Below are 19,017 nucleotides of genomic sequence, written 5' to 3' on the forward strand. Positions count from 1 at the left end.
TAGAAATAGTAAAGTGAGAGCTTTATTAATGTAAAACCACAAAATACCAATACACATCTACATGTACATGTATGTAACATGACATAACAAACACTAAATCCATACAATAAAACTTTGTTTAAAAATGGTTGGTTTTCAGGCTTTAACCTTTCTATAAATTTCCTGTATGACCCTAATAATTGTGTATTGTGAAGGTACTTTTAATTGTGTACAAGTTTTCGTGGTTTAAGAAAGATTTATCAGTTAGTCGATTCTTGAATTTGTGCATTTGACAACTCTACTAAAAAACAAATGGGAAATTTCTTTTTCATTTGGAACCAAATCTCGTGGTTAACCGAACCCACGAAAACCACGTCAATTGGTACCCCATGAACAATAGTACTTTCACATTGCTGCCATTATTAGGCCTAACATAAAAAGCTGTTATAGCAGTGGAATATCCAAAAAAGGGAAATTCCAAGGATAACAACCCCTTTCATTGGCATTTTTCCTGAATTTCATACAAATTTGCAGATATTGGGAACAATACTAGCACACAATTTTTCAGGAACCCCTCCTCCTTTTCAGAATCTTTGGACTGACTATCAATATGGCAAAGGTTATTCTATATATTGGACATTGTTAGATTATTAAATTATTCAAAAAGATTTTTGATAGAACACCTATCAACCTTCATAACCAAATTTTCACAAAACACTGAATAAATATTGATATCTGCTAACATTGAAAAAAAATTCCCCAAAACATGTTTGTGACAGTAAGATCGATGACCCCCTTCTCATGGGAAATTTTTATTTTGTGTATAATCTGGGAAAAAATAATAATAAAAAAGAAAAAAACTTAAAAACCCATTTTTTTTCAAAATTTGCTCTTGACTAGATCCACATTTAACAATTTTAGTGGAACCAACATTCTATTCTACTGGTACAGTATCAACACTATTAATATAAACCTACATGTACAGCAATTTCCACAAAAATAAGCAGTTTTAAGGAGGTAGAGCTCGAGTAAGGGACTTCACTTGAAATTAGTGATATGTTTGTATCATATTCAATTTCCCCAAATCCTTTCAAGCTTTCCTTTGAAACAGAATTAAATCAGTCCAAGTCACTTTGATGCTTGCAAGAGATAGATGTAAATGGTGAATACAAACGTTCCAATGATTTGTAAGAGTTATGTACCTAACCCTAGGTTTACCTCCTTAAAGTACAAAAAATCTACCATAGTCCATAGCATAAAATAATAAATTTAAAACTGAACATGCAAAATGATCTAAATATAGTTAACAAAATATATCAAGGATACATATGTACACCTACATCCTAAATAAAAAAAATAACAACGAAAAATGTGAAGTAATTAAAAACACTAATTTACTATAAAGATGCTTGTACATGTAAAATTAAAAATTAATAATGCTAAGTAAATGCACTGTACATGTATGTCATTTCATCAAAGTTGAAAGTACATGTATAGAGATTTAATTCTATTAATAAACACTACAAAATATGAAATATTCCCGCTATAATTACACTACAATTTGTGCATTAATCAATTTTCTTGTTCATTTTATACAATATTATGCAAAGATATGCATTTAGAACACAAATACAGGGTTCAAATTAGTGATTGATGGATGTAAAAAAAACTCCATTTCTGACCTAGGAAAAGTAAAAAATAACCTAATCACAAAAATTATTATTAAACCCTGCAATAAATTCCCATATAAGGTTTTAAAAAAGGAGACAAGAAAATGTTAAATAAGCTCTAAAATTAATTATTTACCTGTCAGTGAAACCACTGAGTAATGAAGGCAAAAACATCAAACATGAAAATGAGTCAAAGATTTTAAATACCGTACCAGTCAACAAATATTTTCATAATATGCAGCATTAAAAGATAAATGAACATTGCGGGGTTTATTGAAAGGATACAACATATACTGGTATTGTACACTTAGTTTACTTATAACAAGCTTTTCAGAGCACTGCATGATAAAACCACAGTGGTCAAACCCTGAATATTTGGGCCGATTAAGTAAGAACATAATATTAGTTTTTGACACACTTATGCATAAGGACTTACAACTCATTATGGACACAACAACTAGTTTCGACATTATAGTATATTGCACAAAATTTGAAATTCAAATAAAAATTTTCAAAATCAGACCAAAAATAAAAAAGTCCATTTTTTATGGGGTGTGGTCCCTTTGACCCCTTATAACTTGAAAACCATAAGAAAAATCTGCAATTTGATTGAAACATACATGCAGGAATTTTCATAAAGAATCCAATAAAAAATATTGAAATCAGACCAAAAATAAAGAAGTCAATTTTTTTGGGATGTGACCCCTTGACCCCTTATATCTCGAAAACAAAAGGAATATCTGAAATCTGAATGAAAATTCATAGAGATTCCAATAAAAAAATTTGAAATTGAACCAAAAATGAAATCACTGATTTTTTAGGGTATGGTCTCTTTGACCCTTTTTGGCTTATTTTTCTTAAACGGTAGGGCCACAGCTACAAAGTCCAAATTACATGTAAATATGAACCTCCCTTTTGTGGTAAGTAAAGTCATATGAAAATTTGAAAACAATTGGTCAACCACAACTTAAGTTACCACATGAAAACCAAGTGTCTACAGACGATGACGACAACAGCGCCATACCAATAGGACAGCAAAATTTTTGTGGTGGTACAAAAATTAAGCATCATACTAACATGTATGATGAATAACACTGTTTTAAATTCAAATAGAACTATAGATAGAATGGTCAAAAGTTTGGGAAAAATACTTTTCAACATTTTGGGAAAAGTCTCCAGGGGAAACAGCTGATATTTGGCTGCAATAAAAGGGTACCAAAATAACTGCTGCCCATTCGGACTTCTAATTTTGGATGTTTTAAAAAACTTGCCCATATGACCGATTTGACAAATTTTCTTATTTCTACCCCAATGTACATATATAAGCACATGTACATGTATTATGGATTCTACAAGGACAACACAAACATTTTTGAAAATGAAAAAGTGGCTTAGTAATCAACTACAACATGATAAAGCAGCAGTCCATGAAGACCTCCCCGGGTTTTCCCATAATGCATTATGAGTGGAAATAAATGAATATGAACATGTACATGTAAGAAGAGTTATAAATGTACAGTGCCTATCAGAAAGCATCCTAAAATTATGACCTCATGGGTCAATGACCCTCCTGTAAATTCCTCAATTAGTCAAGGACATAATAATTAAATATGAAAAGGAGCACACTTTTGTCATCAAAGATTTTATTTTTTATTTGGGCCTAGAATTTACAGCCAATTTGACTCATACAGTATCATGGGTAATTTCTAATTTTTAGGGCCATATTGACTCATTTGAATATTAATTACATCCATCAATATCAACCTGGATGGAAGGTTTGTCAACCCACCCCATCAAAATAATCCTGCCAATCACATATTTCATATAAAATGTCTATCAAAAGCTTCTGTAGTATTATACAAGCAGTGATGAAGCTTAAAAAGCTTATAAAAATATATATATATATATATATATACATTTTATGAGCCCAGGAACCCAACTTTAATTGAACCCATACCCATTAACAGCATTATTCTACCAAAAAAATCTACAATGGAAAGCTTCAACATCAAAACAATCACATTTAATGTAACTAGTGAGGTTATATGAGTTATTTTAATCATTAAATAACATTTTTAATTTATAGAAAGAACTCATTAAAACATTCTGTGTATTTAACCAGGAAAGGTGGAGGGTTTGTGTATCAACTCCCACTATAATTGAGTTGGATGGCATTCTATTACATTTTGTACCCAATGTCTTCCAGAATTTAACAGTTGGAAAGAATAAAAGATTTTATTCTTTCTTTCTTTTTTTCTTTCCTTTCTCCTCACAATTAGTCCTTAGATGAGTCAATAGATTACTGCTCTGACGGAAACCCTTCCCACATATGTCACATTCAAACGGCTTTTCATCTGAATGTGTTCTCATGTGTTTCGTCATATCTCCCTTCTGTTTAAATCCTTTCCCACACTCATCACATTTGTAAGGTTTATCGCCTGTATGTGTTCTCATGTGTACTACTAGATTGTAATTCCTATTGAAATCTTTCCCGCATTTTTCACATTTGAAAGGTTTGGAATCAGTATGTGTTATAGCATGTGCTTTTAAGTGGGATGGGTCTTTGAAGGTTTTGTCACACTTACTGCATTGGTATGGCCTCTCGTTAAAATGTATATGCATGTGTATTTTCAGGTGACTTTTGCTATCACTTGTTTTCCCGCATATTGTACACGGATATTTCTTTTTGTTAAATTTTGTCGACTCATCCAGCGGTTCTCCAGTGTGAAATGCAATGTGACGCTTCAAATAAATATTCTTTGAGAATTTCATCGGACATAATGTACATGCATAAGGCTTTTCACCCGTGTGTATTCTAGTATGTCTTTTTAAATCTGATCTCATATGAAACATCTTCCCACATTCTGTACATGCAAATTCTCTTTTGTTGGAATGTTTAAAGATAACATGATTTCTTAATGTTAATTCCAATTTGAAGCAATCTCCACAATATGTGCATTGAAATGGTCTCTCATCTGAGTGGACAGTTTTATGTTTTTGTAAATTACTCAGCTGAGGAAACCCTCGACCACAAACATCACAGATATATGGTCTTTCTCCGTTATGTTTTCGCATATGTATTCTAAGGGAATCAGCTACTGAAAAACTTTTGTCGCATAACGTACATTTGTGTGGTCTTTCACCAGCATGTGCTTCCATATGCCGTTTGAGAGAAATTTCGACTTTGAAATGTTTACAACATATTTCACATTTGTACAAGTTGTCAGATGAATGTATTTTCAAATGCCTCCTGAAGTTACTTTTATTTCCATATGTCTTACCACATACCTCACATGTACATGCAGTATGGACTTCCTTATGAAATATCAGGTCCTCTTCCATTGTAAACTGTTTATTGCATCTTTTGCAATCAAAAGTTGTCTCCCCTGAATTTGTCTCTGACCCCAGCTTTGGCTGACTTTTCTTCCCTCTTTTACCTAACTTCCCAACCCTACAAGTCTTCTTATTAGTAGAAGACCTCTTGCCCCTCTGTTGGACACTATTTTTATCATTAGTTGCATCTGTGAATAATGAAGATAAACTTAAGTTGTTCAACTTTGGTGTACATTCCACCACCTGCATACATGTATCATTACTTGGTTCCTCAGCTTCTTGCTTAATTTTATTTGGCTGTAAAAAATTGTGAAAAACAACATTTAAATAAAAATGCCCAAATAAGAATATAAAATTAATAGGATAATTCATTGGAAAGAGTGAATAACCAATATATGATTACAAGGGCTGAAGAATGCCCAGATTTAAAGAGTGTGTGAAACTTGTTCTGGACACAAGTTAAATCTTAATGCATTCTTCAAGCTGAGAACTCTGACCTTTTTCGATTGGTGGATAATGAATTAACATTCTATGGCAAATATTTTGTGCATTTCAGGACAAGAACTATTGACCAATCAAACACCCTGCTTTGTACTAGTATTACACACTAAGGCTGGATCTTTATTGTGCTAGCACACAGAAGCAACAGTCTACAGGTCACCTTACTTTGATACATTAAACTGACTCCAACCAGTCGTCACTCTATCCCATAAATACTGCATGCTAGGCATAGAAGCAGTGACTTTTCAGTTTTTAATTTTTGGTGTGACTTGGCCTGGGATTGAACACAGAACCAAACACGACCCCTAGATCAGTCTGACCTCACTGGCAAACTTAGGGCCATGGGTCCTGCTTATAAAGGATTAGTTTACAGGACCCATGTCTAAAAGAATTAAGATTTCTGTTACATTACTGTTTTACATTACGAAATGTATCTTTTGATCATACAACTGAACATTTTTTTTTTACTTTCAGTGTAGGCAGTGTTTTTCAACATCTGGAAGTCACATATGCCTTCTCTCATTCTAAGCCAAATAAAATAATAAATTGTATGCATGGAACTGTTAAAATGTCTTTAAGATGGTACATGTACATGCACATCTACATTAACTTGCATTTGTTCAATGTATTTTTTTTATAATTTTAATGGAGAAACCAAACTTCATTTAGTGAAGTCTCTATTTAAAAATATACTAAATTATTACATCTTCATTCTCAATAGTTAAATTTAAGATTTTATCAGGCCCACTTTTACTTCCATGTTAAGAACCTAAATTTAAAAATTCTCAAGCAGAGAAAACAATCAATTTACATGTACATGTACATGTATGTTTCCCCTAGGACAGAATTTTTTTTATCTATCCATTCTGTCAAATGGATTATGTGATCCAATTATTGTCTTTTACCTCTAAAGCATCAAGATCCTGCTCTCTACCATCAGACTGATTTTCCGACATGGTGCAATTCTGTGTCTTATTGTCACATACATGTAATATACCATTAGAATCTGGTTCAACTTCTACCTTGATAGAAATTAAACCAGTACTGCCTTGGTCCTCTGGATCCCTGTTATGTTCAGCCATATCAGGAACAAGCGAAAGAGTTTCTACATTTATATTGGGTTGGTCTTCTTGGTTATTGGTTAAACATGTTGAAACTGGAACACCTTTACCCTGTGAATTGGTCGGCATCTTACAAGTTCAGCATAAATGGTGTATACATCTGAAAATATAAAAATAGGAGATGTGGTATGATAACCAATTCAACTGTCATCCACCAAATACCAAAAAGTAACATTAAGAATATGTATGTATTAAACTTATTTTTCATGTGACATTGCCCAGGTACTATGTATGTATACTTGTATATGATACAAGTTGTTTTTGTGGTACATTGTACATCTATACAAATACATGTACATATAGATATTAAAAATATGGTTCAAAGTAACCATATCAAATATAGTACATGTAGTAGAATATTTGTATTCATTACCCTTACTTGTACATGTATCCACAGGGAAATCTACACACCAAGTAATGTGGCTGCAAAAAAGAAAAAATCATGATAATGCACATTTTTTAAGTAAAATAAAGTCACACAGATGGGATTTTGAATTTTATTGACAATAATAATTGAGTATGAATATAAATGTAATAAACCTTGAAACTCAGATTTTGAAATTGTGGTCAGGAGTTAGGACCGTAGAACCACAAGCTTTTAAGGAGGTAGAACTAGGGTAAAGGACACAACTCTTACAAATCATTGGACTGTTTGCATTTACCATTTTACATCAATCTCATGTATGCATCAAAGTAACTTGGAAAGCTTGAAAGGCTTTGGTGAAATTGAATATGATACTAACATATCACTGACCTTTAAGAGTTATGTCCCTTACCCTATGTCTACACCTTTAAATGGATATCTTTTATCGATTACATTCTTATTACATTGTATATTCTGATTGAAAATGCTCCTTTTTGTGTGTGTCTATTATTTGTTATCATATAGATATAGCAAGATCGAAGGGGTTTTGAACAAAACAGTGATGATACATTTTATGTAACTTATATTTTTGCTAGAATTGGAAGTCACATGTACATGTACCTTCTCTCAGTCTCAGTCCAACACAACCTTTGAAAACAGAATATTTGTGTAACCTGGATGCCAGGGTAATATTTAGGTTCCACAAGTTTCCCTCAAATAAAACCTCCGGTCACCACTGACGCCTTCTGTCTTTTGATTGGCTGCGTGAATATGACTTTATTTTATTTACTTCATACGTTCTAATATTCAAATTTAAAAAAGTAACGTTTAAATATTTCTTTCAAATTACTTATAATACCTTTCGATACAAATCCAAAATAAATAAGTTAACTGATATAATTTCATCTTGGTTTTTACTTTATTTCATAAGCAGCAAGTTACTCATGTATTGTGCATATTCATCATTGATGACCCGAGTCTATACTTTTGCGATCTTCGGGTCGCTTATGATATTGACCAGGGAACCAGATTATGTAATCAGCGTAGTTTTGAAACACTATATCCATCACTTTGGGTTGGGAAATCATTTATCTTACTTCGGATCATTTTTGAGCTATTTCTTTTACCAACTGGGAAACAAAATAAAAGAAATAGCCTGATTTTTTATGTTATTTTAGGCCACACATAAAATAATGTTTGCTTCGCCTTACCCAACCTGGCTTCGGGTAGGTACATGTTCATTGAAAGCTGGAAAATTATTTCATCCCCAAAACTACATATAATTCTGTAAAAACCATGATCAAAGATTAGAGAAATGTTGATTTGAGTTTTTATTTTAAAATCTGTCAGAGAATTTGGGTAGAGCCAATTTTTAAAGCAGGGCCTAATCTAGACATCAATGACAAGGAGAGGTTTTTGTAAATTCTGTTTGAAAAATAACAATATTGACATTTTTGTCTAGGTAATTTATTACAAAAACTTCTCCCTCTCAAAGATAAATGGGAGAAGTGAGCACAAACAGGGATAAGTTTTTGTCCATTTCTCCCTCTAGATTAATCCCTGAAAGGTTGATAGGGTAGAGGAAAACCAACTTAATTTTAATTTTGACCAAAAGCAAACAATTACACTGGCATGTATGTAAAAAGAAGCAATTAACCCCAGGTAGGCATGTCACTCAGACTTACATTGTTCATGTATACACATATATTCCTGACTCAAGGCCATCCACTTTGTCACCCCACCTTCTTCTTAAATCCCTAATGATTAAAGTGACTTTTGGGCAATTAGGGGATATAAATGGATTTACACTGCAACCATTCTATTTCAGCAGTCAAAATGCATTGACCATATATTTACAAGTGATAAACAGTCACTAACTGAATATAACTTTCTGTTGTGACATTTTTCTGTATGCTGATGCCGGATGCATATTGACAGTCTTTTTTTAATGGAAGTTTTGCAAGATCATTTTGCATAAGAGACTCTGTTTTTTCGACATTGTGAATCTCCTAACGTGTGAAATTGCGCAAGATGAAAGTGGGTTGAGCTTGTTACGTATGTAATGAAATGGTGCATGTAGCAGACACATAATTTTATGTTATGTCTGACATACCATGTCTGCTACTGTTCTGTTACAAAAGTAACAAGCCTTATTGACTCTTGTCTCGCCCAATTTCACATGTAAAACAATATCTCTTAATTTCCAATTTCTTGTTTGGCACATCTGACCTACATTAGAGTCAATACTTCAATAGCCCCACCCCTCACTGGCCTCAGGCTTAGCCAACATTACTATCAAAATAAAATATAGAGAAGGGTTGAAAGGTCAGTGGTAATTTGGAATACCTATTATGGATATTGTAAATTTTCTAGGGAGTTTGAGGATTAATTGCCTTTACAATGGTTATCCAAATGATCTCCCAATGCGAACAATGGACCGAATCAGAATTCTTGTAAACAAAGGTGCGCTGTTAAAGTGAACTTACAAAATACGTCTTGACCGACCATTAATTACGCTATGAACAATAGCAATATTTGGTGATATGTATACTTCATATAATTAGAAGAATGGAAATGTTTACCGCAAGAAAATGTCAGAATTTCGATCGAATTTCCTGATTTACAACTGAGCGAAGATAAGACAGGGGATTACCGCGCTCTTTTTATGCTATTATTGACAGTCAACTCGGTCCAACTGATTGTCGTTCCATGTTCCTCCATGGCTATAATGGTCATTATGTTGATTAATATCTTTATGATTTATTGACATCTGTGGGGAAGAAGTAAAACGACAACATTATTAGCAGTAAACAGTAAAGAAGTTTTAATTATTTATCAAAAATAAAAATACTTTTTAAATATGTCGGTAACTTTTTAATTTATATATTGGTATGTTGCTTGTCAGTGGCGGATCCGACAGGAGGATTCCAGAGGATGGTACACCCTCTAATTGGTAAATTATAATGTTGATTTTGTGTAAAATTTAGGCAAAATGAGCGAATGATAGCGTGAACTCAAATTATAAATTTCTGGACCGAATTTCTCTGTTAGTGACTTGATAAATACAATAAATGCGAGAAATTTTAACACGTTTATTTTAAAATTATTGCACATACAGGTACCTAAAATAAATATAACCAATGCAGTGTACAATTGGAACTTATAAGGTCTATATATATATACCCCTAAAATAAATATAACCAATGCAGTGTACAATTGGAACTTATAAGGTCTATATATATATACCCCTAAAATAAATATAACCAATGCAGTGTAAAATTGGAACCTATAAGGTCTATATATATAATGTAATAAAATATTTATATTACCGACACATATACATACAGGGACTGGTCACTCCTGACAAAGTCTATATAATGTATAAAAATAACTGTGCCTCCCCGGTTTTTATACTGGTTAAACTTAAAGAGTAATCAAGGGAATCAAGGTTATAGCGGTAATCAAAAGAATGCAATCCAGGGACAAAGGCCAGAGATGGAAAACAGACATACACAACAAAGAACATAAAGTAACTAAAATCATACATACAAAGTAACAAAAGCAAATGAGCAACTCGGACTCCACTAAAAACTGGGAGCAAGGACCAGGTGCACCGGTAGGGTAACTGTACTCTGCTTTTCTAGAAACACCCGCCGGGTTGCTCATAAAAAGTTAAGTCCGGGGTAGACAAACGAGGAAAGGAAAACTATGACCCGTTGAATAAATCAGTTTTCATGGTGCAGATGGATACATCATAACGATCCACGAGTTCATGATGACGACGATAAAACTTCTGTAGTGATGACTTCAATCTTGTAGCAACATAACCCTGTTCCAGAAACCTATTTGTTAGAGTTCTAGCGCGATACAAAAAGTCTGCGTAGTTTCGGCAAGCTCTGGCATAACGTATGAGTTGTGAAAGCCTATAAGATTTACATTTGACTTTTGAGTGCACACAGGGGGAAAGAACAATCATTCAGGATTTTAGTCATATAAGTTATAAAAATGACAAATTGATAATGACAAAGTTATGATTAACATAACGGGGATGGGTGTGTTCTTAAAACAATAAAATATAATAAAAAAAAGTCAAAATTTACCTCTTAAAACCAATAATTACTGTTTGTTTATCAGTAATTTCCGCAGGGAAAGTTAAGAAATTGGCCATATTCTAACTGTTCAATAAGTATTTCAAACTCATTACTACATATATGTTCATGTCATAAAAAATAACGTTTTAAAGAAGTTTCTTTAATCTTTTAATTAGTATAGTTCATATGTTTAAACAAACAAGACAAAACAAAACAAAAGAAGACAATTTTATTAATAACCTCAGACACAATAGGTGTACATGCAAGAGGACAGTAAGAAGACACAATGATTAACAGTTTACAGGGGTATAGTTTATGAAACTGAAAATTTTGATATTTCATTCTCATTTATTTCATTTAGTCAGCACATTATTGCTCTACGAAGCATGCACATTTATTAAAAATAGCCGTTGCCATTCAGCAGATTTTTCTCTTTTATTTGATATTAATTTTATTTTAATAAATGCAATGGTTTTCACAAATATTGAATGACCAACCATCCTATATGAACCTTTAAAAAATTGATTGTTTTTGCTTATTTGTCTAAGAAGACCCATTTTTGAACGTATTAAACAGAAATTTTAGAAAATTGGCCAATAAACAGTCAAATAGCTGGGTAAACAATAAACAAACACTATTTCCTGCTCAAAATTCTACTTCCACCTCCCCGTGGTGAGCAGGTGACACTGACTAACGGAAGAGGTAATAAGTATTTTTCTCAGGTAAATGTCGCTGAATTTAAAAAATAAAAAGTCGCTCAATTTATATGTGTTTTGTCGCTGAAAAGATCATGTCGCTCAAATTAAAAAAATGCAAAATGTCGCTCAATTCATCATCTCCCAAATAGCTAAGTCAGTGTTCTACATATAAAATTACAATGACTTCTCCATCTAATATACACTCCCTGATGCATATCATAATACATTTACATTGTATGTATAATAATTCTGATAATACCAGCATCTAATCCAAGTAGGATTGCAATGCATGGGACACTTGTAAGCATAAAACTGCTTATAGGTATAATAAAAAAGAAGCCAGGGATGAAAAAAACCCATTTTCCCTGTTCCCTGGAAATTAACAGTAGAATAACAGGGAAAAGCATTACGGGAATTAATATGATCTTTAGTAACGCATGAAATTAGCAAAGCATGTATAACCACACATTCTTTCAATAAGTAGGGCAAATAACTGCACTGGATTGATTGATTATGTGTATCGTATTGTTCGACGTCACGCGCCCTTTTACTTTCTTGACCCATCCGTTCAAACAGCAAGTGTATCTATAGCTTTCTTTTTTTCAATAAAGTATTTTACCTTTTTGTCTTTTTGTTTGTAAATGTATATATATAACATGCCTTTTACCCGAATATATGTTATTACTATTATCATAATTATTATGTACATAAGTCGTACAGAAGACCGTAAACAAGTTGATATAGTAAGTTACAACATATTTAATTCATTCAGTTTGAAATTAATCTGAAGTACAAATGTGAAACAACACTTGATTAAAGCATTAGTTTTATAGGAGAAGTACTTGAATCGGTGGTAAGCGGAGTCAGACGACTTGCTAATAATGATAAATTCAGAGTACACGCTGTGAATAAACTTCATTATATAAAAAAAACACAAATATCCACAAAAATATCGCTATGGCGCCTGTTATATAATAACATTACAACATTTAGTACAAGAATATAAAACACAGCCAATAAAGAATGATCCAAACGATCAGGGTTCAAAACAAAAGTAAAACTAGTAAAACAATTGTATTTATAAAGACAATCATTTTTGTTTACACACACCTTTTTTGTAAAGAGGTATTCTAATGAAATAACACAGATACTGTCCGTGACCAACTATGACTATAGAAAATTGAAAAACAAACGAATAAAAAGAAACTAAAACAAAAAATAACAACATAACTTAAAACAAAACAAAATAAACAAGTAAGTTAGTAGCATTTATTTATTTTCAAATGATTTTTGCGGGTCAATTATGCCAGGTATGTTTTAACAGTTCCTTTAACACGGGCCCGACACACTGGACATTTTCGCATGGCAGGCGCACAATCTTTACAACACACAATGTGTCCACATGGTAGGAAGGCTATTGTGGCGTCTAAATCCAAACATACCTTGCACAGTCTTTGATCTTTAAGCTGCCTGTTTTCTTCAAGTAAAAGTTCGGTCTCTGAAAGTAAGAAAAGGGAGACTGTGATTAAAAATGAAGAAGATGTCAGCTTCCTACCATCATTACGGAATTAACTTTAAAAGAATAAGACCATTTAAATGCTTATACTGGTAGTGACGCTAACGTAACCAATGTTTATCAAGTAAGTCAGATGCATTCATCAAAACTGACATATAATAGGTAAAAATATTTTCCACTTGATTGTTATGTCAATAAACAAACATGATTGAAAATTAAGTTGATTCATACCTATTTTGGCAAATTTCTGTGCAAGAGATCTTCCTCCTTTTTAAAACAATTGCTATGAAGAGTTTTATACATAATACTTACCATCTAAAATAGATGCAGTATCATTGTGTGACGAACTCTCGGCTACACATGTGGTGTTTGCAGATGCTCCTACGCTTGGCAAATTTGACTGAACCAAAATGTCATCACCTAACAGGACGTGCATAATATCTGTAGCAGATATTCCACTTTCATCTAAAGAAGAAAACCTACCGATTTCAGTATATTATTTAATTGTTAGTTGTATGTCCCTGCAGCTATACATTTAATGTTCATAAATTTAAAAGAATTCATGTTAGAATTTTCATAATTTAAGTAGTTTTTATATCTAAATAGAGACCATTATTTCATCATACTTACATATATCAAGTAAATATAAAATGGATTATATGAATTATGGAAATTTTCTAGCACAAAAATGTCAATGACGTAATCTTACCTTTACCAAATTGACGGAGTTTGTCAAGGGCCTCCATTACTTCCCCATCTTTGTATCCCATTTCAAGTACACTCCTGGCGGCAACAGTCTGTAAAATTTCCGGACTGCTGCCAACTTCCTTTGCACAGATAGACGTGTTACTGTTACCAGAAATGGTCGAATTAGCAAGTAGGTTGTCATTGTGGCTTATTTCTGATCTGCTATGAGAGCTTTCAGATGACAGAGTATTGTTTGTAGACACTGTTTGACCATTGCATGAAGCTACCGACTTCTCCTGATCCTGTAACAAAATAAATAGAAATGAATACAATTCAGATATTCAATGACAGCAGCATCCACAATAAATGAACGCTTTCAATGCATCCATTTAATGACATATTTTAACCGGAGAGTCAACGTTATTTTGTGGAGAGAATGGCATTTCAACAGGAAGAAAAAAATATTTGTACAAAAAAAAAGTTTACATCTGTTTGCAGATGCATAATATTATCAAATTAACACTACTCTCCATTAATCATTACTGTTTTATCTGTAGTACATTAACTTACCATTATTTCTTTGTGTTTCCTTTGTACAACATCGATGAATTTGTCCCCTTTGTTCTGCAGTAAAAAAGAACATTTGGGAAACCACCTTGCATGCTCCACCCAAGGATCATCTCCAGCCTCCCAGTTCCTAAGTCCTCCTCCACAGGAAAAACATCTGGTATAATCATTATAACCAGCAAACAGAAAACCAGCTTCTGACATCTGTTGTGCTGTCTGATCCAAATACGATGGCCATCCTTTGTAGGAACTAATTCGTGCTTGCATTGGAGCGTAGTTTGGGTACTTGGGTTTGTCGATAAAAATCCCTAGACCGGCCGGGGACTCTTGGTCCGAAGTCTGATGTAGAGCGGCCGGGGTCTCTTGGTTCAAAGACTGATGTATTTGACTGGATATTTCTGACTGACCATGCTGGTTCCCTCTAGAGATACTGCTACTTCTCATGTTATCCGATATGCATGTGCCCTGCAACGTTTCCGCCTCTAAAATATTACCATTACAACCTTTGGATTCTCTGGTCAATGAACCTGAATAGGAATCTTGAAAATGATACATTATAGCTCTTGCACTTACCTCTAAAGAAGTAGCTGCTGAAATGCCGGCTATATTTCCTGCATTTGTTGCTTCTCTCTGTGGCTCTGGCACATCTGCCTCTATTACAAAAGGACACGATGGATTCAACATTCTGTGTACAGACATCGGGTCGTCGCCAGATTCCCACTTGTCATAAACAACCCCACAAGAATAACATTTAGTAGTTTTGTTTTCACCATTGTTAGGCTTGTAGAAACCAGCACTGGCTAGACGACTCAAACTTATGTTTATTCCTGGCGAAAAGTCACTCAATGATGATAATCTATTCAACAAAGATTCAAATGCTGGGTAAACTGTTGCTTCCGTATTCAGAACTCCCATGAATTCAGATAAATTGCTTATGCGTCGAGGGGCCATTTTCTCAATTTCCCTTGTATTCATATTCATAGTCTGTGATGCTTTAGAGACTTCACCTTTACTGAATCCTTTTTTAATATAATGTTCCTGTACTCGAGATTCAATCTTTTTAGCAGCTTCCTCTATTTCTTTTTTAAATCTAATCAGTTTCTGTTTGTTTTTTAATTTCTCTACATATGTTCGAAGTTCTACAGAACTCGAAATTTTCAAACAAACTAATAACTCTTCTATTTCATTTTTCATGCATTGTATTTTTTCAGATAAACTGTAAGCTGACCTCTCGCATTTTCTTTCAGTATTGTTACATTCTAAAGGTCGTTTTAACATCATATCTTCAGTTATATTCGTCTTTTGTTTTAAATGCAAATTTTCACTATTAGATCTGTTGTATGTCACCGTATTCCTAGATAAACGTTTCACTACTGTTACAGAATCCGTCATTGCAAACGTTGCTTTTCTATTATATGCCATTTTGTTAACTTTACAACAATACTGAAAAAGAAAACACAATAAGTGATACCTGCTGCATATGAAACTTTATATATATCTAAATTCTCATGCGGTTCACGAAGGTTTAATGGCCTTTATCCTTCAATTATAATACAACATCTGAATGAAATTCCCAAGGAATATATATATATAGCGCTTGAAAATTTCTATTTTTATTTTCTGTCTACCTAGCATTTACTGAAAATTGAATATCAGTTATTGTTGATCGAATTTACTTCTAATATAACAAATGCAAATACATATTTGATCTTAAGTAGCATGCATATATATCAAATAAACACTCATTAAAGACGTATGTTATAAAATTACATTTGTTAAGACTTTATACAATTGCATCACACACTCTTCATGAATTGTGTGTTTCACAACATATGTTCCCTATTAAAAATGATTACCGTGGCTGTGTATATTTAAAGTGTATTATAAATTATTATTATGTGGACAAATACGTGACACTTTTAATTAAATGAATTATAACTTTTATCATTATTATTATAACAATTATCATTGACATTGTTGTATACATCAACGTGATAGTTTGACGAATATATATATATAGGCGTATGATACAAAATCGTTTTTATATTTTCATACATTAATTTGTTCATTATAATTATCTTTGTGGTCATACTAATTGTCGCATGGTAGGTGAAACGCTTCATCCCGTTTTACGTCTCGTGTTATTTATTGTACAACATTGCTATTTTTAGGTAAAACATTCACTAACGCTTAGTCAGCAGTTTGTTGATTATAGTTCTCGTTAAAGAAAATTCTTTCTTGACAAACTGATGATAATTTATACCAGCTGCAAGGTAATTTTGTACCCCCAAGTCATAAAAAGACCCACTGGTTAAATATATTTATTGTACATTTTCAAAAACATAGAAATTCCCAAGAAACGAAAGTAAACAAATAACACGTGGAGTACGTATATATACCTACTCTACATATGAATTAAAATGAAGAAGCGTACATTATCCTATCGTCTCTGCCTCCTTTTAATTCTAACCTTAAATAATAATAATAATAATGATAAAAAAAAGATTTTAAAAACGTAAAACTAATACCATCTCGCTGTACATACACTATCAACAATGTTAAATAGATTTTGTTGATAGTTATATTCATATTCATGACGTCACAGATATATATAGCACATATATTTCATAATTAAATGAAATTACTCTACATAGTTGTGCGATAGCTATCGCTTTTATGAGGATCGAGCGATCGGAACTACCCGACTGTCCCGTTTATGGAACTCAAAATAATCTTTTTTTTTTCCATTTCTGTATACTACTAAGGCACCGACCATTTTAATACTGGGGGAGGGGCTGGGATTTTCAATGTTGCTAAATAATATTTTTCTGCTCGTCGTAAAATCATTTAATTTTTTTTCAATAGCCAATGAATTATAATTTTTTTCAGTAGTATGGCAGGTTTTTTTTGTCAGTCAGAATTTACGATAAACAATAAATTGAAAATATTATATGAATTATATAAATATCAAGAGAGGACATATGAAAGTAAAGACTCCAGATAATCATAAGATATTTTATTCCTGTAAAGACCAGACGAAATTAATTAATAGATTTACATCCCATCCAACTCCTAAAACATGACAATTTGTTAAAAAAAAAAAAGTGGGACGTGAATTTCAAAATCAGGGTTTTTTTTTTACTTTAGTTTCATTTTATTTAGGCACTATACATGTAGTATACAAATTTTTTAATTCTTGGTGACCAAAATAATGTTTCTTCTCTGAAACTGATGTGGCTATGGATTTAGAACATGTCTATACACCAAGAAGATAAAACGGCCAGCAAATATCTGGTAAGGAGTAAAAAATGAAAAATATAATCCTCCCAATCACCCCATATTTTGGTGAGAGTTGCATGAACTTTACATGGCCTAAACAAGACATGGCTTTGTCTGTAGCCAGGAATTGGTTAGGATCTGTTTCCTTTTTCTAAACCATAACAGAGCACGAGAATGTTTGGGACTCGTGCAGGCCAGAATTAACTTCTCCTATGATAGCGCGAGAAAGTCTGAGACTTGTGCAGGCCGGAAAGGTTCCCCTGCGATAGCACGAGAAAGCCTGGGACTTTTACAGGGAAGCAGATCAGGATACAACCTTGGCGTATTTCTTGTATGTTCATTGAAGGATGGTGAGAGTGTTGAATTGTGGATGACTTGGCATTTAGTGTTTTTGTAGAGTCCTTGGATAATCTATACTATCTGATAGGGATTCTACAATGTCTTAGTACCTTCCAAAGTACATTTCTGTTAACTATGGTAAGGCCTTCACTCTTATGAGGCTGACTTTATAGCTGATCTGATCAGAACGAAAGAATATTGTTTGGCTAGATCCTTCAATCTCAGATTCCGCTATATAGATGACGTATTATCTTTAAACAATACTAATTTCGGGGATTTGATACATCGAATCTACATAAAAGAACTTGAGATAAAGGATACTACAGACACTGTGAAGTCAGCCTCATATCTTGACCTACACTTAGAAATCGACGGTAAAGAAAAACTATTGACCAAACTTTACGACAAACGTGATGATTTTTCATTCAGAATTGTCAACTTTCCTTTCATCTGTGGCAACATCCCTTCGGCTCCTGCGTATGGAGTGTTCATATCACAACTCATACGTTATGCCAGAGCTGGCGGAAACTACGCAGACATTTTGTATCGCGCTAGAACTCTAACAAATAGGCTTCTGGAACAGGGTTATGTTGCTACAAGATTGAAGTCATCGCTACAAAGTTTTATGGTCGTCATCATGAACTCGTGGATCGTTATGGTGTATCCATCTGCACCATGAAAACTGATTTATTCAACGGGTCATAGACAAAGGGACAAAGACCAGACATGGAAAACAGACATACACAACAAAGAACATAAAGTAACTAAAATCATACATACAAAGTAACAAAAGCAAATGAGCAACTCGGACTCCACTAAAAACTGGAGCATGGAGCAGGTGCACCGATAAGGTAAGCGTCCTCTGCTTTTCT

The 19,017-nt window shown here is 33.1% G+C and overlaps 2 protein-coding genes across 11 annotated transcripts in view; both read right to left on the reverse strand.

The window, feature by feature from the left end:
• On the reverse strand, positions 1-15,207 carry LOC148598576 (uncharacterized). 10 transcript variants are annotated; one of them, XM_088561083.1, is made up of 5 exons: positions 9,455-9,617; positions 7,590-7,729; positions 6,984-7,027; positions 6,389-6,704; positions 1-5,279 (listed from the first exon to the last, which is right to left on the reverse strand). In XM_088561083.1, the coding sequence occupies exons 4-5, from the start codon at positions 6,671-6,673 to the stop codon at positions 3,885-3,887; spliced, it is 1,680 nt and encodes a 559-aa protein (XP_088417209.1). In that variant the 5' UTR covers positions 6,674-6,704; positions 6,984-7,027; positions 7,590-7,729; positions 9,455-9,617; the 3' UTR covers positions 1-3,884. The 10 variants fall into 10 exon arrangements, with proteins under 10 accessions (XP_088417209.1, XP_088417213.1, XP_088417211.1 ...); XM_088561087.1 differs by having other exon boundaries at positions 6,978-7,027; XM_088561085.1 differs by having other exon boundaries at positions 9,551-9,589.
• LOC148598577 (uncharacterized) overlaps positions 12,819-19,017 on the reverse strand; it is an 18,023-nt gene continuing 11,824 nt past the window's right edge. The window contains exons 6-10 of the mRNA XM_088560238.1: positions 15,756-15,970; positions 14,531-15,617; positions 13,983-14,262; positions 13,586-13,738; positions 12,819-13,255 (exon numbers count right to left, since the gene is read on the reverse strand). Coding sequence (XP_088416364.1) covers positions 13,059-13,255; positions 13,586-13,738; positions 13,983-14,262; positions 14,531-15,617; positions 15,756-15,970 — 1,932 coding nt within the window. The 3' untranslated portion in view covers positions 12,819-13,058. The remainder of the gene's footprint in view (positions 13,256-13,585; positions 13,739-13,982; positions 14,263-14,530; positions 15,618-15,755; positions 15,971-19,017) is intronic.

The sequence above is a fragment of the Perna viridis genome, chromosome 14, assembly GCF_037379345.1.
Source record: "Perna viridis isolate PV_CMFRI_1.1 ecotype Kerala chromosome 14, ASM3737934v1, whole genome shotgun sequence".
NCBI classification, from domain to species: Eukaryota; Metazoa; Mollusca; class Bivalvia; order Mytilida; family Mytilidae; genus Perna; species Perna viridis.